This window comes from Lepisma saccharinum, chromosome 1 (assembly GCF_977018435.1).
Source record: "Lepisma saccharinum chromosome 1, izLepSacc3.1, whole genome shotgun sequence".
NCBI lineage: Eukaryota > Metazoa > Arthropoda > Insecta > Zygentoma > Lepismatidae > Lepisma > Lepisma saccharinum.
Genome location: NC_139229.1, coordinates 147,042,088 through 147,068,481, shown reverse-complemented (window position 1 = coordinate 147,068,481; position 26,394 = coordinate 147,042,088). Strand labels below are relative to the sequence as shown.

The window sequence follows — 26,394 nt, the reverse complement described above, 5'->3', positions numbered from 1 at the left end:
ACCCACATGATGATAAGAGATGCATTTTATCATGTGGCATACATACTTTACCTTGGGGGCATTGTGATTTGAAAAATGGAAATCAATGCCCAATTACAGAGCATGATTTGAAATAAATAAACATGCCTATGAACTTATTTGGGTTCAAAAAACAGGCTATTATGGAGCTGCCAACACCACAACCCTCTTCTGATATGATATCTAAACTGAGTGGCTTCTTAATTATTCATCTGAACAGCATACTTACAGATGTTGATGATGAAACAGGCAAAATATTGTACATATTTAACAATAATTTAAATCATTACCAATTACCTGTAGGTGGTCAATTGCAATTTATTACAACCCCTGAGGGTGATGTTAAAATTTCAGTAGGGAGAAATATTTATAGAATTAAGCACTCAAACATGATTTCTGGCACTGTATATACTGTTTCTGCTGGTGACTGCTTATATATTGAGGTCCCTGGGTCATATGACAAGCTTATACCTTTTTTTATAGAATTAAGAATCAGATACTCTATAATAAATAACCACTAAAACAAAAATGCCTAATGATATATTTGGCCATACAAGGCATGAAGATCACAGTGATGAGATTCTGATGCTTGATGTCAGAGTCAAGAAATTAAGAAGTGATTTACAAGCTTTACAGACCACACTCAATGCCAGTCTTCAATTAGAAATTACAAATTTACAATCACAATGCATGGACCCTCTTCTTAAAATTGATTCTGAACTCAAAGTGCTGCTTCAAAAATATACTGACTTGGCCACATTGGATAATTTTCAAAGTTTAGAAGAAGCTGTAGCAGCTCTTCAAGCCAAATTTAAGACCCAGGCCACCAACTCTGAGCAATTGAAACAGCAATTGGAAGAGCAGATAAATAATGTCCAGACACAGCTCCAAACAATTGTCAAAAGCATAAAATCACAAGAAGATTTTGATCTAGTGATTTCCACTCTAAAAGAACAGATTCAATCACTCCAGATACCTAATCTGGACCCTCTGAACAATGCCATAGCCGAGGTTAAAGAAAAAATTGAGACACTTGAAAATTTTATGAACAACTTGCCATCTTCTGATGCTTTGAATGCAATAACTCGGAGTGTTGCCAATATTAAGCTGCAACTTGAAACATATGAAGATTTTGGAAAAATTCAATGTTCCATAACCCATCTTGAGGGTACAATAGCAGCAGTGCAAAGTGATTTGGCAAATGTACTAGAATCCCGCCTGCCTGGGATTGTAGATACACTTGTCAGTGTCCAGCAACAAATCACAAAGCTTGAAAACCTCAACACTGAATCTGAACTATCTCATTTTCATCATTTGATCGATGATATCCAAACAAAACTTGAAATTTTACAACAATCCACACCCACTCAGGCAGATATAGCCCTGCTCCAAAATGCTATGCAAAATGTGGCTGATGCTTCTGAATTAAACAATGTGAAATTGGCACTTGAATCTTTGCAGAATACTGTTTCAAATCTTCCTACATCACAGGAACTTAAAAATATTAAGAGAGCTGTGAATCGCATATTGAAATCAGAAGATATCAAGAATATCCAAGCAGAGATCAAACATCTCACACAGACAGTGGCCACTCTACCAACTAATCAACATATTAATGAATTGCATGCCCTGTTTGAGGATATCAGAAGACAGGTCCATGATCTTACTGCTCAAAATTCAAAATTGGCAGTTGTTGAAAATTTGCAACAAATTGTAGCTAATATCAAGCAACAGCTAGGGACCATGGAATCCAATCAAGCAAATGCTCTGTCTGTTTTTGCCACCCAGCTACAAGAAATTGTGCAACAATACAAGAAACTTGTTGTGGACATAAAAATCAAGCCAGGCCATGATGATGTTGTTAGGACTATCAATGAGCACCTTGAATCTGTAACAAGCAGATTGCTTACAGCAGAAAAAGAAATAACAGGCATAATCGAGAATCCAAAACATACAGTAATTCTTGAATTGTACAGCATCCCCAACAAAGAATATGATTCACCATTTACACCAGGTGGCAAAATATATATGCTGTCCCCTGCACAATTTTATTACCAGTTTTTTGTTGGGGGCACACTGAGACCAATCAAGATCAAATATTGGCTTCAACCACAGGCACATCACTACCCTACCTTATCAATAACAAATGCTGACAACAAACCAAAAATCACCAGTGTAGAGTTAGAGGATTTTACAGACCCCAATACATTAGAAACAGCCTATACTGAAGATGATGGCACTTTGGAATTTAAAATACAAATAGGGGATAAATTATATTTAGAAAATCCTGCAGTCTCAGCTGCTGAACACCCCATAGTTGCAATATTCTTGTTTTCATATTATGTCTAGAGAAATTATTGTTGATGAATTACACAGACAGGCCAGACATAATTTTAAGAGACTCCCAGTAGTCACAAAGGGCATAGATGATTTATGGCAGAGCGACTTGATTGAGTTGTCAACTGGGCAGTTGAAAAACTTAGACAAAATCAACAAGGGCTACAAGTATCTACTCACTGTAATAGACACATTTTCAAAATTTGCCTGGGCTGTGCCACTCAAATCCAAGACTGGAAAATGTGTTACAGAAGCCATCAGGACAATCATCAATCAGAGTGGAAGATCCCCGCGCTATTTGCAAACAGATAATGGCAAAGAATTTTATAATTCTGTGTTTCAACAATTTATTAAAAGCCAGTCAATAAAACATTATTCGAGTTACAGTGATCTCAAAGCCTCAATTGTAGAGAGATTCAACAAAACCTTAAAAAATCTTATGTATAAACAATTTACACTTCAAGGTAATTATAAATGGCTTAATATTCTTCCAGAACTTCTACATAAATATAACAACTCGGTCCATTCCACAATCAACATGAAACCCTCTCAAGTAACTTCATCTGATGAGCAAAAATTGATCAGGACTGTTTATTATCCTAGATACCAGCCAACAACAAGAAGGGCCAAATACAGGGTGGGCGATCAAGTAAGAATCAGCAAATATAAGCACTTATTCAAAAGAGGCTTTACGAGAAACTGGAGCACTGAATTATTTACAGTGGTTCAAGTTAAACCCGGGACCCTTAACACATATATAATAAAAGATCACCGAGGAGAAATTCTCAAAGGCAGGTTCTATGAACAAGAGCTCAGCAAAACTAAACAGCCTGACACATATCTCATAGAAAAAATCATCCGCAGAAAAGGCAACAAGTTATTTGTCAAATGGCTGGGTCATCCGGAAAACAGCTGGATCGATGCAGACAAAATAATAATATGAGCACCTGGGATGTTATAAAAAGGCTGCCAGAACCTGAACAGCAGAATAAGAGAAATGGCAAGTTGCTGCCTGAAAATATTAGATGTCTTATTGTTGGGCCATCTGCTTGTGGTAAAACTACACTAATGGTTGATAATTTTTTATTGGCACCCAACTGGTTAGACTGGAAAAACAGGCACTTGTATGTCTTCTCTAAGAGCTTGGAACAATTAAAATATCAGCAGCTGATGAAGCTATATGATGGATTGGATATTGCCACTTTTGAACCAGATGTTAAGCCACTTCATGAATGTCTCGATAATTCTGTTGTTGTGTTTGATGACATTATACTGGATAATCAAAACAAGGTTAGAAATTTCTTTACACAGGGCCGACACAAAAACATTGATTGCTTCTACCTGGCACAGACTTTTTCAAAAATACCGAAGCAGCTAATCCGAGACAACAGCAATTTTATATGTGTGTTTCATCAAGATCATACCAACCTCAAACACATACATGATGAATATGTAGGTGGGGACTTGAGCTACAATGATTTTTCCAAGTTTTGTAGTAGGTGCTGGAACCAGGACAGTTATGGGTTTGTCACAATTGATATGACAAGAACACCCAATAGTGGCAAATACAGAAATAAAATCAACAATTTTCTAGACATTGAAACATAAATAAATAAACATGAAAAGGCCAATTATTGATGATCTTAAGTTAAGAGATTATCTTGTAAAAAGATTTAAGGGATGGAAATCAGAGAACCGTGGAATTTATGAAAAACACAAACAAAGAGAACAGCCTGTCATTGATGCTATTAGTGAATTAGGTAAGAATATCAAAACTGTTACAGAGCAGAATCAAAATTTGATCACAGAGCTTGTACCTGTAGCTGCAAGAAACATATTAGATTATCCATTCACCCCACTTTCCAGCATTCATACACCTAGTCCTGTTGCTCCTAGAAGAATTGAAGCTACTCAGGATCCTATTGAATTGGGTCTTCTTGCACAAAAATATTTAACCACACCTAAAGACAACAAAGATGAGGTGTTTGGCTTATATGCTGACACAGAGCTTGATGGCAGCATCATACATAGAATTGGCAATTTCAGAGTAACTTTTATGGGGGATGATCTGATTGTTTATTCAGAATCTCGTCTCGGAGAAAGAGGTGCTTTTGTTAAGTACCCCGGCACACCTGGGTTGTGGGAACTGATGACTAGGAAGAGACCTGGAAGCTATACAGATCAAGATTATGATTATTACAAAGAAATATTAATAAAATCAGATGCTCTATACCAGAACAATGATCCTACACAAAAAAGAGTCAAGTCTAGCAGTGGAGCAAAATACAACAATTTAATCAAGCCCATATGGTCACAGATCAAGACTGGCAGTGGGATCAAACAATACAACACCCTGCCTAAAGAATTTGTCTGGGTTGATGATGTCAGGAAACTTGTAGATAGGTTATTGGTGATAGCTGGGGAGGAAAATGCTGGCAACCACAATTTTTACAATGAAAAGGTTGGAATTATGGACATGATAAGCACCAAATTGTCTAATTTTATAGTGAATGACACTAAGGGGATTGGATATCTTATAAAAATTATTAATGCTCTACCACCTAAATTTTGGAATATTTCTGAGGGTCGGGGGTTGGTTAATGACATTATAAACAAGCTGCTATTTGAACTACACATTCCAGGCTATCAGTATTGTGGTCCAGGCACAAAATTGGACCATAGATTAAACAGAGGGGACCCTGGTGTTAATCCCCTAGATGCTGCTTGTAGAGACCATGACATAGCATACAACACACATTCTGATCTTGACAAGAGACATGTTGCAGACAAGAAATTAGAAGAGGCTGCATTTGGTAGATTTGTAAGCAAAGATGCTTCTTTGAGTGAAAAAATAGCAGCATTGGGGACCACCATAGCTATGAGCACCAAACAAAAACTGGGGTGGGGGTTGTGAACATGTATATAATAAACCTACAATGAAGGCCAAGGGTGTTATGTATCAAATACCTTATGCAGGTCTTAAATCTCTTAAATCTATTGATAGTCTTTTAACCAAAAAGCAGCACAAGAAAAAAAGCTCTTGTATTGCAAAAGGCCATGGTATGAAATTGTTGCTTAGTACCCCCCAATTAAAAAAATTACAACAATCAAGAAAAAAATCACATGTGGGAGGATTCATATTTACCATCCCGGCCATCTTAGCTGCTCTCGGGGCTGTGGGGAGCTTAGCCGGAGGATCAGCTGCCATAGCAAAAACAGTAATAGATGCCAAGAAGAATAAGGCAGAATTAGATGAGCAGAAGCGCCATAACCTCGCCATGGAGAAAAAAGGCAAAGGTGTTAAGAGAGCCATGAATAAGTTTAAAAAAAACAAGAGCCGCTTACAAACCAAGATATTGAAGCTTTAATCAAGCCACTGGGCATCAAAAATTTTAGGGGTGTGTACATGTCTGATTCTTTACCGGAACAACCACTCAACAAAGAGTGTGGCATTGTTAATTTGGATAAGTACAAAAATCAGGGCACTCACTGGATCTGTTATCTTAAATATTTAAAAGATGAGGCATTTGTGTTTGATTCATTTGGAGGTGTTCCACCTGAAAATTTAGTAAAATATCTAAAATCAGCTAATCTTTATTACAATAATGCCCGTGTTCAAAACTTCAAAGATGTTAATTGCGGACATTTGTGTTTATCTGTTCTCAGATATATGTCTCAAATAAATAAACCATCAATTGAAGATTTTCAAAAAGCCTTGTGGTATCTGAAACATCATGGGGGTATTCCATCTCACCAGCCAAAATTCAATATTGAAACTTAGATTACATGATGACATAGTGTATCCCAAAACAATAGCTCTCAGGGCATTTTATGGCATGTACTTGATCCCTAATATTACACGCCACAACAACACAATTGCGGTAGGAGATCAAAAAATTGTCATCACTCCAGGGCAGTATAATCTGTCCACTCTAAATGCACAATTACCCAGAGGTGTAGTGTTAAGTCAAAATTCTGTCACTCACAGAGTAGAGATTGTATCTGCTACGGAAACAGTGAATCTGGGTACTATAGGAGAGCTGTTAGGTTTTGAGAACAACACAAAACTTGAACCAGGCATCAAACACACTGCTATGAATATACCTAAATTCCTAGCCATAGAGACTCTGAATATTCACTGTAATGTGGCCGAGGGTATGATCACCAAATCAAATGCCATAGGCACTCACAAACAAACTGGCATCATTGCAACATTCAAGCCTAATTCCGAATTCATGGAGCCCATCATCTACAATCCATCCCCAACATTATATTTTCCTGTGTGCCATAACAGAATAGATTATATTGAATTGATGGTCACTAATGAAAAAGAAGAATTAGTTGATTTTGCTGGAGCCACAACAACTGCTATCATAGAGATTAACATTTAAATAAAAATACATACAATGGAAAATATTGAGAGTTATGAGCTACAATCATTCCCCCCAAACAGGAGGACATTTGCAAATTTAAATCAACCCAACACAGAAATAGAGGTTGATCTTGATGTAGGGGACGGCTTTATACACCCTCACAGAGCAGATCTATACATCAAATTTGATGTTGTAAAGCTCGATGGAACAGATTATCCGGCAAATTCAAATATAAGATTGGTAGACAATTTTGTGCCGCATCTGTTCTCTGAAATTGAGATCAGAAAGCATGGTGTTGTTATAAACAGAGTGGATTATCCCGGTATTACCTCCACAGCTTTGGCCACACTAAAATTATCCAAAACCGAGGCTTCATACTACAAAATAGGTGGATTTGAAGCTGGTGATAAAATATTATCTAAAAACCACACAGTGCTGTTCCCTATGCGCCTGTTGCCAGGATTCTTCTCAGATTACAAAGAGATCATGTGGAAGGGTGGGTTAAGAATTACATTTAGAAGAGCTGCCAATGATAATAATGCTTTGATGAGGTACAGTGCAATAAACTCTACCGGGGAAGCTCTGCCTAATACCCTACCTGATGAGGGCAAGTGCATTATTCAGACTATGGAGCTAAGAATCCCGGTTGTTGAATATGAAGCCAGCTATGCTCTTAAATACAAAGCTGATATAATAAAAAATCCACACATTCCTCTGCAATTTTATACATATCAATCTGTACAGAAGCCTGCATCTGGTTCTTATTATGAGTTTGATGCTACAAATTCATTCTCCAGTATTCAATACGACATGCCTGATTTTGTGGTGGTACTGTTTCAGACTGGAAGACACAATAATCAGGAAAAAAATTCAAGTAGATTTGATAACTGCAACATCAAAAACATATATCTTAAAAATGGCAGAAATGAGGTATTTCCTAGAGAAAATTACAATTTAGACATGTCCAAGGATGATTTCCTCAAATTATATGAGGCATTTTCGGCTTTCAAACGTGTCACTACAGGCAATACGGATATGTATTACACACCAGATGAATTCAAAACACAGAGACCCATGTTTGTAATCAACACTTCGAAAAGGAAACAAGTTGTGGTGAATGACAGGACAAACATTAAAATTATCTGTGAATTCCATGAGGCTTTACCCGATGACACCATATGTAGTGTTATTCTCATAGGGGAAAAATCATATGTTTATGATGTAAGAAATGAGAGGGTCACAGAGCAATTCTAGAAGATATTTGCTCTATTATCCTGTTGTACAACAACACACAAACCTCAACTGTATTATCAGCTAGCAGTAAATATCTTATGTGTGGGCAGTTGTATATATTTCAATCTTATATCAGGACTCGAACCCAAAGCCCCTGATTACAATGCAACAATATTAACACTTCTCAATATGGAATATGCCCACATTTTACTGGGTTCTGAGACCTTAATACAGACAAAATTGGATTTTGAACTGCCATAATATTTTCTAAGTCTTTGCCTAGGCTCATATTATCAGAATAGAATTACTTTCAGCATGAAGGGGGGCAGTTCATTGTCACTGTGTGAAAATATGTATTTTTATCTCAATAATCTTTGTTACACTTTTACATGTTGCAGACATGTTACACTTTTTCCCCTGTCGCACAGAAAGATTAATGGCCCTTTCAGTGAATCGTACAGAAAAATCATTAATGCTCCCTTCTAGCGTGTAGATTTTATCTCTTGCGTGCCGGCAAAACATGCAAACAATTAATTATGCTTACCCGCTCTTCTCCTATTGTATGGCTGAGCGGGTGGTTATAAAACATGAAAAAATAAGAAAACTGAGAAATTCAGTTTTTATACAATATATTGTTGTAAAACACTTTTTACCAGGTTTTCAGATCTGGGAGCTATCAACTAGCAGTAATTATTCTCAAAATCTCACGTATGGAATGCCACACATATTTCAATCTATCAGGACTCGAACCCAGAACCCCTTGTTTATCAATTAAACTTAAACTGGAAGTGAATATGTGTGTGTGTATGTGTGTGTATGTATGGGTTTTTGCTTAATTTCAGGTGTAGTCAAAAAAATATCAATTTTTGACAAATTTATGGACAAAAATCTGGCTGATGCAACTTTTGTAAGTATGCACAAATCAATCTGAGAAGAGCTCTTCTTTTCTGAAAAATTCCCGAGGGCATTTTTACAAAAATCTTGGATTAAACGGGGTACCACACTTGAGCAAAAAGCTCATATAGGCATGTTGAGCTTGTTTTAAGTGTAGCAAAGCTGCTTGAGGGGAGCTCTTCCTTTCTCGGGTTTATCCCACCGTAAATAGCACAAACAAGGATGAAACACAGGACAACACACACACAGTCCTATAGGAAGATTATACTGGCAGTGGGTTCAGACGACAAAGAGAGAATCGTTAGTCTGCAAAATGCAGTCTAGGGTGTACTACGTGGAAGTGAGGTTGGTTTAGATTTTAAATAAATATAAAAGCAAATTGTTAATCAGGAGAAATAAAAAGTTATACAGCTAACATGCTGAGCTAAACACACTACATGCAATATTACATGAATAATGAAGAGAATATGTCACTTGTAGTTCCTCAACTGTAATTGCACATTAGGCCTACTGAAAGTGATCAGTAGGAAATCATTGATTTTGAGTAGATTTCCGAGAGACACAGTAGAGTACTACAATTAATAACAGTAGGTTCTGTCTACTGTAAACAGTAGAAATTACGTAGGTTGATATCGACGATGAGAATGAAACAGATTTAGAAACAATGATAAAGATATGCAGTAGCGACCTGGAGCAAACAGGACCGTAGAATGTCTGGCAGCGAGACGCAAGAGTTGATTAAGTGATTGTAGCGTCAAATTCAGCTTAGTGCTAATAATTGATATTTCTACATGAGCTCAACATACGAACTACATACAATGAGGGAACTGAATTGAGTTTACGTCTCACGTGATATGAGTCTAAACTATTGTTTCACACTGAACTGTGAAGTGGATCAATATTCAATTCGATTAATATTAGTGAATGGTGATATGCTGAGATTTGATAACGAGATGTGCCGAATAGCTGACAGAATAACAAATTGTGGACAGATTGAATTGAGTTAATATACACTGCTCGCCATTAAAATTGCAACACCCAGAAGGAAATGAGATAGAAACACGAAACTTGGCAAATATGTAGTCCATAATAAGATAAGAAAATGATTACAGTTAGAGCTCGGTGGTGTGACATGTGACACGTAGAACATGGTTGCATAACCCCAAGGAGCTAGCCTCCACGGGCGGCAATAACTGCTGCAACACGGCGAGGCATGGACAGAATGAGTCTATCGATGTCTGCTTGCGGTATGGCGTCCCAAGCGGCTTCCACACGGTGCCAGAGGTCTTCAACATTACGTGCCGGAAACCTGAGTTGGGCCAGCCGGCGACCCACCATGGACCAGACATGTTCAATTGGCGACATATCCGGCGAACGTGCTGGCCAAGGAAGCATGGGCACGTGGTTAGCTTCCATTAATGCGAGGACATTCCTTGCAACATGGGGGCGCGCGTTATCCTGTTGAAAAGTGGCATTATGCAATGCATGGATTAATGGGACAGCAACAGGGGTGAGAACCTGTGTGATGTACCGTTGGCTGTTCAATGTCCCTTGAATGCGTACGAGACGCGAACGAACACCTATGGCGATGGCACCCCATACCATGATACCCAATGAAGGCCCTGTGTGTTGATGCATGATGCAGGCGTCATGAAGCCTAGTGCCACGGTGCCGCCACACGCGTGTACCTCCATCATGATGTTGTATACAGAAGCGGGATTCATCAGAGAACACTACAGCATTCCACTCCGCCATCCATGCACGACGGTCTTGGCACCATCTCAGACGGAAACGCCTATGCTCTAGCGTCAGAGGAATCCGCAACAGTGGGCGCCTGGAAAAAATTCCCCGGTTCGCCAAACGACGAAGCACGGTTCGTGGGGACACTGGACGTTGTAAAACATCCCGTACTTCATGCGCAATCATCGTTGACGTGGCCGTTCTGTGTGTAAGGGCCAAGCGTATCAGACGTCTGTCCTCTCGTTCCGTCGTCCGACGCGGACGTTGTGAACCTCTACGTCGCTCTACAGTGCCTTCCTGGACCCACTGGTTCCATACACGGATCACTGTGGATGCATTCCGTCCTACACGGGCACCGATCTCACGGTAGGATAATCCGCATTCACGGTATGCAACAATTCGGCCGCGATCGAACTGGGAAACCTGCTGGAATCGCTGCTGAATTCGACGACGTGGCATTGCTGACCGATTTTAACACACTACACTCACGACCATGCACTTTCACTGCTCTTCTCCACCTATCTGACCTGCTACAGGTACCACTTACCAGATGGCGTGGCAGGCGCACATGACGCATGACGGCCTTGAACACCTAATCATTTCCTTCTGCACCTCTCCTCTACACACTGTGCACATTTCGTCCGATTCCGATTACTCCTACTGGGTGTTGCATTTTTAATGGCTAGCAGTTTATTTGAACAATCTTATAACGTGCAATTTTGCATGAAATTTTATTACTTGACTCTACATTACTTCATTGCAAATACTGCAAGGCATTTTATGGGGTGTAAAATTCTGTGTTCGATTCCCCGTTCAGTTAACCTTGCAATTTTTCCCTTTTATTAAATCGAAAATGTAGGGAAATATATTATTTTTCATGCTTTTACAAGAATATATGTAAGCATGATGAAGAAAAAAATGTAAAATAAATACTATTCACAAAAAATTGTAAATAGTATTGATTTATTTTGTTTCTTGATAATTTTCCCTAAAATAAAAATGTATGACATTTCGTCGAATATAACACATGGATAACTTTTATGCATATTTTTGTAAAATGATGAGAAATTCAAAAACATATTCTGAAAAAATAATTTTCAAAAATAATGTTCAAAAATAATTAGAAAGGAGTGGTATTTTTTAAAAATAGACACCAATATCTACCCTACCACTACAGGAAGCCACGTCACATCCTCAATTTTCGAAGCTGTAGCTTCTCCATGTGAAACGACTTCGACGTAAGTATAATATATTTTGGTTTAATGTTTTGTGACATTCATACCACCTTTCTTTATATTTGCTACAAAAGAGTGTTTGGGCGTGTTGTTTATAAATAGGCGGGTGAAGATTAAATTTCTAATTTACATTGAACTAATTCGTCTTCCCTCATAATCACACCAAATGAAGGAACGAACTCGTGGGGTAGTGGTTATCACACTGGGTTGTCACTGTAATGGTCGTAGGTTCAAATCCCCACGGTGGCAAAAAACTTTTCGTAAACTTTATTCGTTCCCCATTGTTACTATTTGAATTAGGCTTCTTTGAAATTAGCAACGAAAGTTCATACAATTAACTCTCTCTTTCAAAATAAAAAGATGACGACAGGTTTCTTATTAGAAGAATAGGTAATTTTAGTGGTCTCAACGCATCTAAAATCTAAAATACTGGATCGACGTTATTTTCCTACTGAATTCTAAGTCCATGTCCACTTTATGCACGGATAGGCTAATCGGGCCTGGACCTACAGTTTAAAGTGAGATAAGAACCACTCCACCGGGTATACGATCCGGAACCCCTTGTTATCCTGCACTGAACTTAAACAAACAACTCCCCGCCCCCATTTCTAAAAAAATTACATTAAATATGGTATTTATAAAATAGTCATTATAGATTGTTTTATTACTGAACGTCAAATAAAACATTTTCTACAACTAAAATAATCACATCTTCGTCCTATCTCTCCCAATATAATTCTGTTCCTCTCTTTCCCCCCCTTCCCCTTCACATACATGCATCAAAATAAATATTTTCTTAGGCTTGTATGTGTAAACATATAAGATTCCTTGTTGCAGAGCTACCAACATAATTTTGCAAGACGTTGGACCTAGAAAAATTCCATGCGACACATTTTTCTAACATTACTGTACCAACATAGTTTTCTGGACTATCAATTCCCTCCAGTATAGAATGTGGTTCATAATTTTTGACCTCACGACCTTGGAAAAGAAGGAGTACTGTGCCGTGTGTTCTACGAATGCCTGACAGTGTAGCTTCCTCTCTATGATAACTGTCTGTAACATCGCGTATGAGAATCTCGAGCTTTATTGAATGTGGTATTGGGATACGGTGTCCTTCAGCTCTGATCGTAGTTCTGTTTGCTAAAATCTGATCTTGACGTAGGACAATACCAGAGCAGCAATAGAGTCCTTGAGGGTTCAACATAGTGATAAGCTCATTTGATTTACTTAAATTGTGAATAGCTTGAGAACTGGCAATGTGCATTGCAGTTGTTTTCAATCCATTATGAATGGGAAAATAAGCAACTTGAAACAATGCGTTGCATCTACGCTCAGTACTTAGTGTTTTAGAGGCTGAAGCCGCTAATTCTTGTAGAAACCCTCCATTGGTTGAAATTGCTCAAACTTCATCACTGACTTTGTATCACACACACCACCAAATTTTCCATCCAAATTGAAGTCGTAGTTTTTTTCTTCTTCTTCACGGAGTCTATTGGTACATTTCTTAACAACACCAGTAGACTGTACTTTATCTACAAACGTACTGTAGGCAAGCTAGGAAAGGATTTTTTCCCTTGGATATGAAAAATTTCGCAACCATCATAGATTCAATATCTTTGAAATTTTAAGTTAGTGCTTTTGCTTCATAAATTCATTACGAAGATCATTTGAAAATTCAAATCTTCGACAAATTTCCTTATCTTACAATCTTTTGTATTGGTACAGGATCACTTTGAGTCTTGTTAGAGGCTTTGAACTTCTTGTTTTGAAATATTGAACCTGAGGCAAAACACTTGACACATCACTAACGGTAGAAGTTATTTACAAAACTACATCTAGAGAAATTCCTGTGCTCTTCCACGCTTGCAAATTTGGAAAAGTTGTGTTTCTCTCAGTATATTAACTGACTACATACCAAACATACGGTTTATATGAAATTTGATTCACTTGGCCTTGGAGTGAAGACCTGCCTGTTTTTCTTTGAAGTAATTTGCAGACGATACTGATCTAAAGATTTAGTTACTCGTTTCGATATAAGGTGTCGTGATAGAAAAGTCGTCTATGTCTATAATTACACAATCATTTAGCACACCACTTGATTCTTTGAGTTTCTGTCATCCAAAATCTTTCCTATATAACTTTTCTCGTCTGTCCGATTTCCGTTATCAAACATAAAAGCTTCATGAAAGTCTTTTCTCTGTTAGTTCAATGAAAATTGCACTAATTCAACTATTTTCATTATTAATTGTTCGCAAGTCAGGAATTTTTCCGCAAAATGGAAATGGAAAATGAATTAATAGTGTTCTAAAACGTATGTACAAACGTTAAAAACTACAACAGCATTTTAAATTTTGCCCTCAATTGTACAAAACTCATACTTCAATCTCTCCAAATGAGATTTGCATGTCATTATTGAACTCTGGGTGTCATAAAACATATAAAATGATATACTACATTGCCATATTACGCAAAAATATTAAAAAATATATAGAAAAATCCAAGATGGCCGCAATTTCTGCAAAATGACCATGGGTCAGATCATGTGACCATTTTTTTCTAAACTACTAACCATAGTAGAGAAAGTCTGAACAATCAAAACTTCTCGTTTTCAATCTTGCAACAGAACCTTCCCAGCTGCTACATTACAGTGTAAAAACAGGAATATATTATAACACCATTAAGCCTTGTTTCCATGATATGAAAAACTCAATATGCTGACCAAGGCAGAAATTTATTTTATTATGAAACATAAACTAAAAGTAATGTTTCAACCTTCTAGCAAGTATTCTTCAGACTCTGCTCCAAGTACAAATGTATTTGGTGCAGAGTCTGAAGAAGACCTTGCTAGAAGGTTGAAACATTACGTTTAGTTTATGTTTTGTAATAAAATAAATTTCTGCCTTGGTCAGCATATTGAGTTTTTCAGGAATATATTGTTATGATTTTCATTTTACAAGATAAAGAAACTCCATTTTAAACACCTATCGTGAATACACGTGCTTGCACATGCGTGTCAATGTGTAATACGGGAACAAGGCTGGCACTATTCAGTAGAGCAACAGACACGTGACGCTACGGTAAGAATGTGGACAGTTTATGTGTATGCAGGGCAACTCAAGGCGCACACATCGAGTTGCATTGACCATTTTCCTAAACTCGGAGAGTTTCTACATCAAGGTATGTAAAAAGGTGTGTTAATAAACCATTATTTACACTTCAAATTATCAATTATTTCTCGATCCTTTAAGCTGAACACGCTATAATATGTATTTACTTATTTGGAAAGTATAGTGTTAGTCATTATCCGGTTAAGCTTTCTTTGCTTTGCATATAACGTAACGAGGTACAGCATTGGTGCTTATTGTCGCAGATCTCCGTGGCGGAGTGGTTAGCACAGCGCGCTACGACGCCAGGTTAGAATCCCGGCCTGGGTGTTCTTCATCAATGTCATTATATCATCACCCATCCTCGCGATTGGCCAAAAGAGACAGAAAAACTACGCTAAAAACAAAAATCAAATCATTGTTTATTTTCCTCACTTATTTCATCAATTCATCATTCATCCTCAGCGTCGCGATTAACCAAGAGTAATGAAACAAACAAATAAACAAAAAGAGAAACACTCTTGGTAGTGATGAAAAACAGGAACAAAAGAAAACGGTTGTTGTACCTGAGATCAAGGAATTGCCCAAAATCAGGAAGAACGAATTTCTTTTATTCTCTCCTAGAGCAGGACGAAAATTTCGCTGTGGTAGTTTCTAACTTGGCTTTGGGGAACCCCTCCCAACCCACGTGACCATGATGGATATTTCTGGGAGGGAGGACTTGACACGTCGACCCTTGGCGCGTGAAGGCTTATCCTTATGAGTAACAGTGCTCCGCACTCATAAACTCCCGTTGTCACACACCCATTATCAAAATCGACCTAATTTTTCAACCGCACTTAAAACACGCCGGGAGTTAATGGGTGTGTGGGCTGAGAGAGGGGAGGAGGAACGAGAAAGCAAGCAGAGAATAAAGTTGGCAATTTTCGTTTATGCTTCGCTTGTTATGGAGCAGATTATGGTGAGGAAAAAAACAAATTGAAATTATGATACCGCATTCGCTTTACGGCTCTTCCCAACGATTTTGGTAATGGTGATATTGAAGGTGGACGTAGCTGCGGGAGTTCAGTGAGTGACGTCATAGCATATTGAGTATGTGGCAAATGAGGACGCACCGGAGAAAACTAATTATTATGTAGTGTTAATGAGTTGCGAAAATGACACAGCTAGAGTTTGCATCGAGACGAGAACGGGATCAGAATATTCGAGATGAGAAGTAGAGATGGTATCAAGACGAGATTTATTGGTGTCTCGGTTATATCTCTAGTTGAAAATGCCTGTCTTGGTCTCGTCTCCGGTGATAAATAACTGTTTCGTTCTCGTCTCGGGTGGTAAATGACTGTTTCGTTCTCGGGGCGGGTGGTAAATGACTGTTTCGTTCTCGTCTCGGGTGGTAAATGACTGTTTCGTTCTCGTCTCGGGTGGTAAATGACTGTTTCGTTCTCGTCTCGGGTGGTAAATGACTGTTTAGTTCTCGTCTCGAGTGGTAAATGACTGTTTCGTTCTCGTCTCTGATGGTAAATGACTGTTTCGTTCTCGTCTCGGGTGGTAAATGACTGTTTCGTTCTCGTCTCTGGTGGCAAATGACTGTTTCGTTCTCGTCTCTGGTGGCAAATGACTGTTTCGTTCTCATCTCGGGTGGCAAATGACTATCTCGTTCTCGTCTCGGGCGCGGTTAGGTAGCCGAAGTATATTAATTAATAGGGGAATAATTAGTTATGTACCTAGATTAGCTTCATGATGGTTTATATTGAGAATTACTAATATAGTGGCCCCACTCTATTAATTTATTAGGGAAAATTAGTTTATTAAATAGACTGTAATAAATAGACAGCTTCGTGCTAGACTTGAGTGATAAATGTCTGTCCCGTCTCGACTGGTAAAAAACCTGTCACGATTTCGTCTCGATTGCTATATTCCTGTGTCTTTTTCGATTTATAAACATTTGTATCGTTCTCGTCTCGGTGTCTCGAATGGCAAACCTCAATCTCGTCTCCAGTTTCGACTAATATAAACACAATAAGCAAAGTGTCAATGAACAGATTTTCACAGTGTATAAAGAGCAATAAAATTATAGCAAACAACTTTTCTTAATGGCATTTTTCTGTGTGATATCTCGTTTTGACGCCACGACCTCTCGAGAAACATATTATACTGAATTTACATGCAACCATGAAGCACAGACTGAATTGAAAACAAAATATACCACTTATTTATCTATAAACAATAAAGTAGCCTATTACATTTCAGTATCTCTCTTAGTATGTCTGAATAATTCGAATAGTAAAGCATATTTAATGTAGGCAAATTTCTGAATAGCATACCAAAATCTCGAACGGGATCGAGAGTCTTGCACACGAGGTTTCGGTTTCGTCTCGATTTTCTAGTTTTCTCCTTTTCGGTACCATATCTACGAGATGAGCCACCAGATATATATATACAGGGTGGCTCAATAAGTCACTTAACACCCTCAGTACAAGGCCAGTGCGGCATGGAATTTGAAATTGGCGATGACCAATCGTTATCTGGCCAAGGGGGAACCACATTGACGCCACCCACACGGTCGGCGGACATCAAGATGGCCGCCGACCATGCGGGTGGCGTCAATGTGGTTCCCCCTTGACCTGGCAACGATTGATCATCACCATTTCCATGTGGCGCGCTGCAGTGGCCTTGTACTGGGGGTGTTAAGTGACTTATTGAGCCACCCTGTATATATATATAGAGAGAATAGAGAGAGAGAGAGAGAGAGAGAGAGAGAGAGAGAGAGAGAGAGAGAGATGGTAAAATGGAATAATTGAAGAAGCGAGAAACATACAAATACAGAGAAAGATAAGGTGAAAAGAAAGAAGTGAGAAACCGAAAAAGAGGGTGGAAGGGAGAGAGAAGCATAGAAAGAGACAGAAAGGGGAGGATAAAGTAAAAAAGAACATTTGAACAAACGAGGAACACACACACACACACACACACACACACACACACACACAGGGAAAGATTAGGTAAATAATAATAAATGAAGAAGCAAGTCACAGAAAGAGAAGGAGTGGGAAGCCCAGGAGAGGGAGAAAGAGAGGAGGGAGAAGGTAAAAAGAAATAATTGAAGAATGCGAGAAACTAGTAAACAGAGAGAGAGAGAGAGAGAGAGAGAGAGAGAGAGAGAGAGAGAGAAGGTAAAAAAAGAAGTTTTATAGAAGCGAGAAACAGAAAGAAGAGAGGTGTGAAAAAGAGAGATAAAGATGGAAAACTTGAAATAAAACAGAAATTGAATTGATCAAGAAGAGAGGATGCGTGCAAGAGGAGGGAGATACTAGCCTCGTCTAGTTGGCTGCACTTTTTGACTCTCCAATCGCTCGCGCAACACCAAGCCGTCTACTTCCTTGGTTTGGTGTCAACTAGTGTGTACTACGTTCTGGAGCGGTTTAATATGTGGTGTATGATCACGTGGTGAGTGCTAACTGATCAAATGAACGTTTAAAGCAGCAGTCAGTCATTTGTTGAATCTTCTGCCCACTTGGCTGAACGTCATTTCCTTGCAACAGCCTGACATCTGCTAGTGTTAAAAAGTGCATCGAAGTAGACGGGACTACTAAGACTGAGGTAAGAAGACAGGAAGCTAGAAAGAACGTACAAGAAAATGTAAATCTAAAGCTTGCAGATAAAAGGGGGAAAAAATAATAACTGGGCAATATTGCCTTATTCCAGAGGGACCTTGACCTTCCTTCGGGAACCATGCTCAGTTTTAGTGTTGGAAATGTATTACGTTCCTCAGAAGTGAAGTCAGTTCATCAACCAATGACCATTTGCAGCCTTTATTTGATTTACTCACCGTATGTCCCCAACTCGCACCTTAAGTGTACGTATAAAGTCCACTACTTTCAAGAATTATGTCAAATTACTCGTAACTACGAGAAAAAAAGAGAACATTGAATTCTATGTTATGGATTTCTTCCCACATTGTATCCGGGAGCAATATTTGTGTTTATTAAATCTGTCATTAATAAATGTGTTTTGACTCCCACATATCTTTTTTTGGACTAATCGCAGAAATCTTTAGCCATTTTTCGTAATAGTCTATTCTTCTTCAACATTTCTCTTTTCTGTTCATGTGCTTTACACTGTTATATTAAGTAGCATGCTCCTGGACTATTTATGGAGCTTTCAGATCGAAACGCGTGAAGGAAACTGCACATAAGGTAGTTGCTCCGTCAAGTGGCACATGTGTAGGTGTGAAAGGCCGCTAAACTTTCAATCAGTCCACAAATGGTCTTTCAAGAATCTGTAATGAGAACGTTCTTCACGCCATCGAAAAAGGTTGCACGCGTTAACATCTTCCCACGCGATGCGTACGGAGCATGCGTGCGTGTTGCCACCTCTGATTGGTCAATTTCTTTTACATTCAGCAACGGAGAGAGTGATGTTAGGCGAATTCCAACAATTAGGAACAATTAGCAAACGAACAGGAGGTAGAACGAAATTGGGAGAGTTTTCGAGCGGACAAATGCAATTGAGGCGAACGTGGCGCCATCTTGCGTGGAGCGGAGGAAGCATAGATGTTAGCGGGGGGAGGTTAAGTAGAGCCACGCGTAAGGGGAGCACAGAATAAAAGGCGGGCATAAGTTGCCAGGGGAAACACGGCGAAAAACCTCTCTCCCGTGGCGGAGGTGTATGTTTTCGTGCGGTGAACGCGGGGGGGCCGCGGGGGGAGGGGCTTAGTGTAGCTCCTCTATTGACCGGGGCGGCCGCTTGCCACTCAGTGCTTCACTGAGCTGTGCTGCGAAGACGTATACAGGCGCTCGACTCTCTCTCCCAGTGTTTGGCTCGAATCGTCACGGACTGGTCCATCCAAAGCAACCCGTCACGGCTCGGTACGGCTTGGCAAGGCTCGTCGCGGCCCGACACGCATTTTGGCGGCTTCGGCGAGGCCATTCTACAACAATGGGGCTGTACGTTTGCATTTCTTACTTATTGTCAAAGGTTTCTAACGCATTAGATTATAAGCTAGGCAAATGGCCGAACAATTGCTAAATTAATGTGCTTTGAACGCTAACGCTTTTCTGTGTTTGCTGGCTTTTTGAGTGTCTATGCGCGCTTTTGCAAGCTATTTTAGATTCTTCTGGACACAGTACGAATTAAATTTGTGCCAAAGGAACACCATATAACACGTTGTAGCTCGCAATAATGCTTCACTACACTTAGATAGGTGTACGAAATGTAAGTTTGGATCGCATTTATGTAATACCATCGTGTTGCTTTTGATAAGTTGTACCTCTTACATGGTGGAAACATGCGCTTTTTGTCGAATCTGTCCCATCTGAGAATCGATTTCCGGACTCTAGGAAGAAGGGGGCGTTGTACGTGCCATGTGCCACAGAACAGCCAATTGCCGGCCTGCTCCATTCAGAGAAACGAAGGGAGGAGACCCCCAACGTTTACTATCAGAAGTCAGATTCGGAACATGTGTTCACTTACTTACATACATACGATCGTTAATTCAAAATAACAACAATAGATGGAAGATCTCAATAAAACTTTAATAAAGCGAAACCAAGATGTAGAGTGAATGAATCCATGAGGTTTGTTATGCTTCAGAAAGCATCGAACTATTTTTTTTCCAATTCGTAAAGGCCTAAAGGTGATTTGTTCAGATTTTATAAGTTCCTGAAAGTGTCTAGTTGATGCTCTTAAGTATCATTTGCGTTCGCTACTATATTATTATTCAAGCGTTGCTATTAAGATATGTCTCACGTGGATATGTTTACCGTCATATACTTCGGCGGGCTATGTTTTCATTGTCTGTATTTCCATTTTTCTTTCCTACGTCTTTTTTAATTTTTGTATATTTTTCTTCATATCTCTATGTCTCTATTCAAGAGGTACCATATTAGGTTTCCTGTGGAGACACATTGCACAGGGGTTTTAGTTCCAGTTAGCCTATCTGAGCACAAAGTAGGCTAAAACCGAAACAAACCTTTATTTTCCTGTACCCCCCTCTTTGTCCTTGTGTTTGAGTTTTGTGATGACATAAAATGATTATGAAATTTTTTCATGTAGGCTATGAGGGTGAGTTTAGATGGGCAACAACTCTTCCACTTTCCCTCGTGAATTTCGCTTTTCCCACTCTCGCGTTCCTCGAGTGATGGGAGCACATAAACCCATTTTGTTACTTAGTTTCGTCTTTGGTCAAGCGCTTTCAATATTTTTACTTGCGGTCCTTCCTCTGAAGGTTCCTGCTAAGAGTCACGGATCGAACGTTGGTGTTCCTTGTGACGCCACTTTATACTTCACCTGAGCACAAATAATAACCTGTCTCACTTTTCTACAGAATTATAAGTCTCCAATCGAGATACCATGCATTCTCTACATATACTAGGCGTGGTTCTCGAATAAGGAAACTATAGCGTTCGCTTTCCTATTTATTCCACTTTACCTTTTATACACACAAACATAAATATGTTATTTTGTCACTTTACTGACAACATATTCACTACCAATTAGTACAGAATCACCTGTGTCGCGGAATCAACTCAACAACATTTAATTGGACTGACAGCTTTACATGTGGCTGTTTACGCCCAATATACATTTTAAATACATACATTTTAAATATAAATTTTAGACACAAAGTTAAGAAAAAGCAAAGTATTCCCCTGTGCTTTGCACTATGCCATGAAGGCGTAGAGGGGATGTGGAGTTAGGGCCCATCATTTTCTTGATCACCGCCGAAGGTGGGGGTGATGTGATCAGCGGCACGCCCCTGGCCGCCTTTACACCCCCTCCCGAGTTTCCTCCAGGTACACACTTTATACGACGCTGGGTGGACGCCGGACCAGCTTGAACAGGTGGATAAAATCCCGATTCTCACTTGCCGGGAATTGAACCCGGGTCTCTCGCATAATAGTCAGACGAAAAACAAAGTTCTACATTCACTCATTCAATAACAAAAATAAATTACAGTTTTATATCAGCTTGTCTCAAAAAAACCAAGTATAATATATCCAATTCAAATATCTAGTTCATACAACATTGAAGTCAAATTAATGGGTAGAGGAACATTTTTTTTTATATTGTCTTGTATAGTCTTTCGTTTGTCTGAGTGAATTGGACATTCCAAAATAATATGATGAGCATCACCACTTAAATTATCACAGTCACAATTTGGAGATTTTAAGATGTGTATTTTAAATAAATGATGATACGTTCTCGCATGATCGCTTCTGAGTTATTAAAACAATTGCATTTCTTGATCCTTTACAATTATAAAACAAAGGCTTTTTTCCTATCAATTAGTACAGAATCACCTGTGGCGCGGAATCGTAAACCATGTCGCTCCCTGAATATTACATCCATGTAAATTCATAACCTGACAAACTAAGTTGATTGGATGTTGGTGGTTAATGGGCTGGGCAGTTGTAACGTGGTACACTAAACATACGTTAAGTTTAACAATCATTCTTAAACGTTCATCTTTTGTAAATTATTGAATGTTGACTTCTCAAAATAATTTTCTTTACGAAATAATAGTAACAATAAATACATAGGCAAATATTAAAGGTCGTAACAAATTGTTAATTATTACACGCCTAGGTTTCTTATAGCGTTTACTCCTTGGCGATTTTTGTGGTTGCGAGTTCAACCCCAAAAGTCACTGCTCTGAAATAGGGCAGCTGGAGCTGGGTTTCTCCTGCTCTACATAGTCTACACTGTGGCACATAACTTTCATCCATTGTTGATGCTAAGAAAATAGCAATCAGTTGCACTCATTAAGATGCATTTCTGAGTGTATATTTATCCAGGTAATGTGTTAAATCGTTCTGTTGGAAGTCACCGGAACACAATTGATTAGGTGTCAGTAATGGAGATTTTCGAGGCTCCTTTTCCACAGGTTAGAAGGAAGGTTACTATTGTTAAACAAAATAATGATCAAACTAAAGCAAGCAAAACATCGGCCGAACACAACACCCAAATGTGAACAAAAAAGAAAAATAATTAAAAACTCTGCGTGGACTAACAGCTATTTGAGAGTCAAGGTTTTCCAAACAGCTTTTCCTTGGTTGATCAGTGCAGTGCATCGAGTCCTGTCGCAGTTTTCTGGCTTTCCAGATCACAAACAAAACTTTTTATTGAATGAAAGAGTAAGAAAAGAGACCTATGAAAACTTCTCACGTGTTTCAAATTTGAACCAATTACACGGAGAAAAAATACGTCGAATCAAGAATTTTCGTTGGACGAAAAATACAGAGGCGAATGTTCGATCAAAGTTAATTCATGAAACAAGCGAATGTGCTTTAGTGTGAGTTTCTCCCTTTCAGCTGCAAAGCATGTTAGTCAGTTTGCTTTCGTTGTAGCTACGTATTACGCAGAATGACTTATCACAATGCAGAAATTGGCTAGACTGAAGTGTGGCATCAGAGATCACCCTGTTTATTCAACATACATATTCCCTCTTTCTGATTACCACATAATCGATAAAGCATTTGAGGAGGAACCGCTTTAGCAGAATTTCTGATGCCAAAGAAGTTGTCTGATTGCTTCATTTGTGGGGATGGTGTTGACGCGAGACAAGATGAGACATGAAAGTATTTCGGTCTTGTCTCTAGTTACAGATGCCTGTCTCGAGACTCGCAATATATAGTATAAATATAAGCAGCGTGACACCGCACAAACGTGCGTAAATTTCGACAGTAGTTTAACACTGGGACACATGGAAGAGTGCTAGAACAACTCACAATACGGAAGTCTGTAATTTATTTCCAACAAGACGGAGCAACTGCTCATATCGCTCGACAAAACGATGGCAACATTACGTTATGTGTTCGCAGGCAGAATCGTCTCACTTTTCAGGGACATAGCGTGGCCCCAAATATCACCCGATCTGACTGCCTGTGATTTTCTTACTCTTGGGGTACCCCTAGAGCCGAGTTTCTGAACACGTATCCCTAACTTCGAAACGGTGAAGAGAGGAATTAGGGAATAAGTCCAGCCAATTCCACCCGCAGTGCTGGTGACTGTTATACCGGGTGATCCGTTTGAGATACCAGGAAAGTAAACCTTTATACACAAGATATTAATGTACGTATCTGCGAGCAGTTTGTTGAAATATAAGCAGGAAGGATGTAAGTTTCAAATGAGTGGAGGTTTACTGACTTTAGCTGCATGCGGCAGTAGCATGCATGTAATAGTCGAAAATTTCGCATACCATATGACATACTTTGTGCGCTGTTGTGATCACCACCTTTGTTACCATGCACATTAGCGCGCCATGTGGCCGAAGTCAACAAACTGCTCACAGATACGTACGTTAACCTGTTGTGTATGAAGGTATATTTTTCTGACATCTCTAACGGATCACCCGGTATATCATTTACCACGTAATTGCTTTATATTAGATGTATTGTGTAACTATGAAAAATATATTAAAATGGTAGATATAAATTGCCGGATACTGTGTATGCAACCACGCAGCGCAAGGTCATAATTAACACACATGGATTGACTTTGTACTTAATATAAACAAACATATGACATACTCTGTCCCAGCTAACTGTAGAGCAGGAAAACGAAATGAAGTCTCTGCGCAAGTAGTGAGGGAAACGACTCCACCAATGAACACGTGTGAGGAACGGAATTGTGTGGAGTGGGGGGAAGCGACTGCCTTCCCAGAAGCGTGGACTGCTTCACTCTGGCCACTCAATTTCCCTCGCTACTCTGACGCTATGCGCAGCCTTGCTCCACAGTTAGCTGGGACAGGGAATACCTATAATAATCAAGTAGATATACAGTGTGTATGTCTGAAGAGGTTGCTTAGAAATGTAAATTCGGTTCAGATACATTTTCAGTATCACGTCAAAATATCGAACGAGATTGAGTGTCTCGTCTCGTTTTCGTATCGATATTTACAAAGCCGTCTCGGTCTCTGTACAATCCCTATACGGACACGTATCTATTTTTTAAAGTTAAGATACGGATAGTAGCGTGAAATATATCTGGGATGGGCTATGGTCCTCCATCTCCCCACTCGATACGCCCACCAATCTCCACCCTCACCTACTCGCAAAAAAATCAGCGAGGAATTGCAAGAAACTCGGCACGAGAACGTGGCAGTCACATGACTCAAGTCTATCGATTTTCAACTGTTACGTCAGATATGAAATTTGTTTGGTACCTGCACGCACTGGGGCGCCCAGACGCCGACCCTATTGTGCTAAATTGTCCCAGTACGGCCGCCGCATTGTACGAGTTGCCTTGCTTTGATGGTTGTCAAATCGACGAACCGAACGGCAAGATTTACATTTAGACCTTGCTTCGGCAACCAAAGAACAAGGTACGGGTCTGAATGTTTAAGAAATACTTTCTCCCGTGTAAAGTGCGCGGAATTAGCGATTACGTAAACGACGAACAATGACACAATAATTGTAGCAAAAAGTTAATTGTTGGTATGCATGCAGAGATCAGTGTTGCCAACTAAGAAAAACAAAATATTTTAACAAATCTTTTAAATATTCACTTCGGAGAGTATACTACTATTATACCCCTCATTCAGAATGCAAATGCCGATCTGACACAATCACAGATACAGGGTAATTAAAAAAAGAAATAATTTATGACAGAAGAACGTGGCTGGAATTAGCGGATCTAGATTTTTTTGGAAGGGCACAGAATATGCTGTAACTGTGACATTGGAAATTTACATTTTTCTACATATGAAACATCAGATACCCTTATATTAGATCAACTATTAGGCTACGTCTCGCCATTTTGCTCACCCTGGCGAGATTTGTGTTAGATCTGTTTGTTTGTGCTCAGATAAGATCATCTGGGCTGGAATTCCAGCTTAAAGTAGAATCTGAACCACTATCCAAATTCATTCACCGGGAAATCGAACTTGGGTTCCCTTGATTACGTGACAACATCATCATCTTTTTACTGACTCTATCAACTGTTAGTCGATTTTGGTCAACTTGTCTGAATTTTTTGTCAAAATAAATTTAGTTCACTATTCACTTGTTACCCACAGGAACGAAAGAAATAAAAACACTGTTTGCTAAATCGTTAAGTTACATATGCTGGTGCAGAAATTGTCAGCAGTTTGTTTGGCTTTTTGTTTCAATTCTTTGAGGCTCTCATTGCGTAAAAAGAAAGAAAAATTAACATGTATGTATGCATCCCACTGTAGGATCCTGTCATGTGGCTTCAAGGTTTGTAGACTTTTTGAACATTTGAAGTTTGTTTAAAGTCCACTTTATGCACAGATAGGCTAATCTGGACAGGACCTACAGTTTGAAGTGAGATCCGAATCGCTATGTGCCTCTACCGGGTATTGAACCCTGGACCCCTTGATTTCAAATCGACGATCTTAGTATGACCCTGCTTGCCGACTATAAAAATTAATTTTAACAAGATTTGAAAAGTCGTTCAACAATTTAAACTGACAATGACTGTTGTGATTTCTTATGAAAA

General features: G+C 39.1%; 1 protein-coding gene across 9 annotated transcripts in view; it reads left to right on the top strand.

Moving 5' to 3' along the window:
• Positions 1-26,394, top strand: part of Ih (hyperpolarization activated cyclic nucleotide gated potassium channel Ih) — a 773,850-nt gene that overhangs the window by 197,128 nt on the left and 550,328 nt on the right. The window contains exon 1 of one of the 9 annotated variants that reach the window (XM_083140015.1): positions 19,754-19,880. The exons of the other annotated variants lie outside the window; for them this stretch is intronic. Within the exon in view, the coding sequence (XP_082996141.1) occupies positions 19,873-19,880 (8 nt within the window). The 5' untranslated portion in view covers positions 19,754-19,872. Of the gene's footprint in view, positions 1-19,753; positions 19,881-26,394 lie in introns of those variants that run through there. 9 annotated transcript variants of the gene reach the window in all.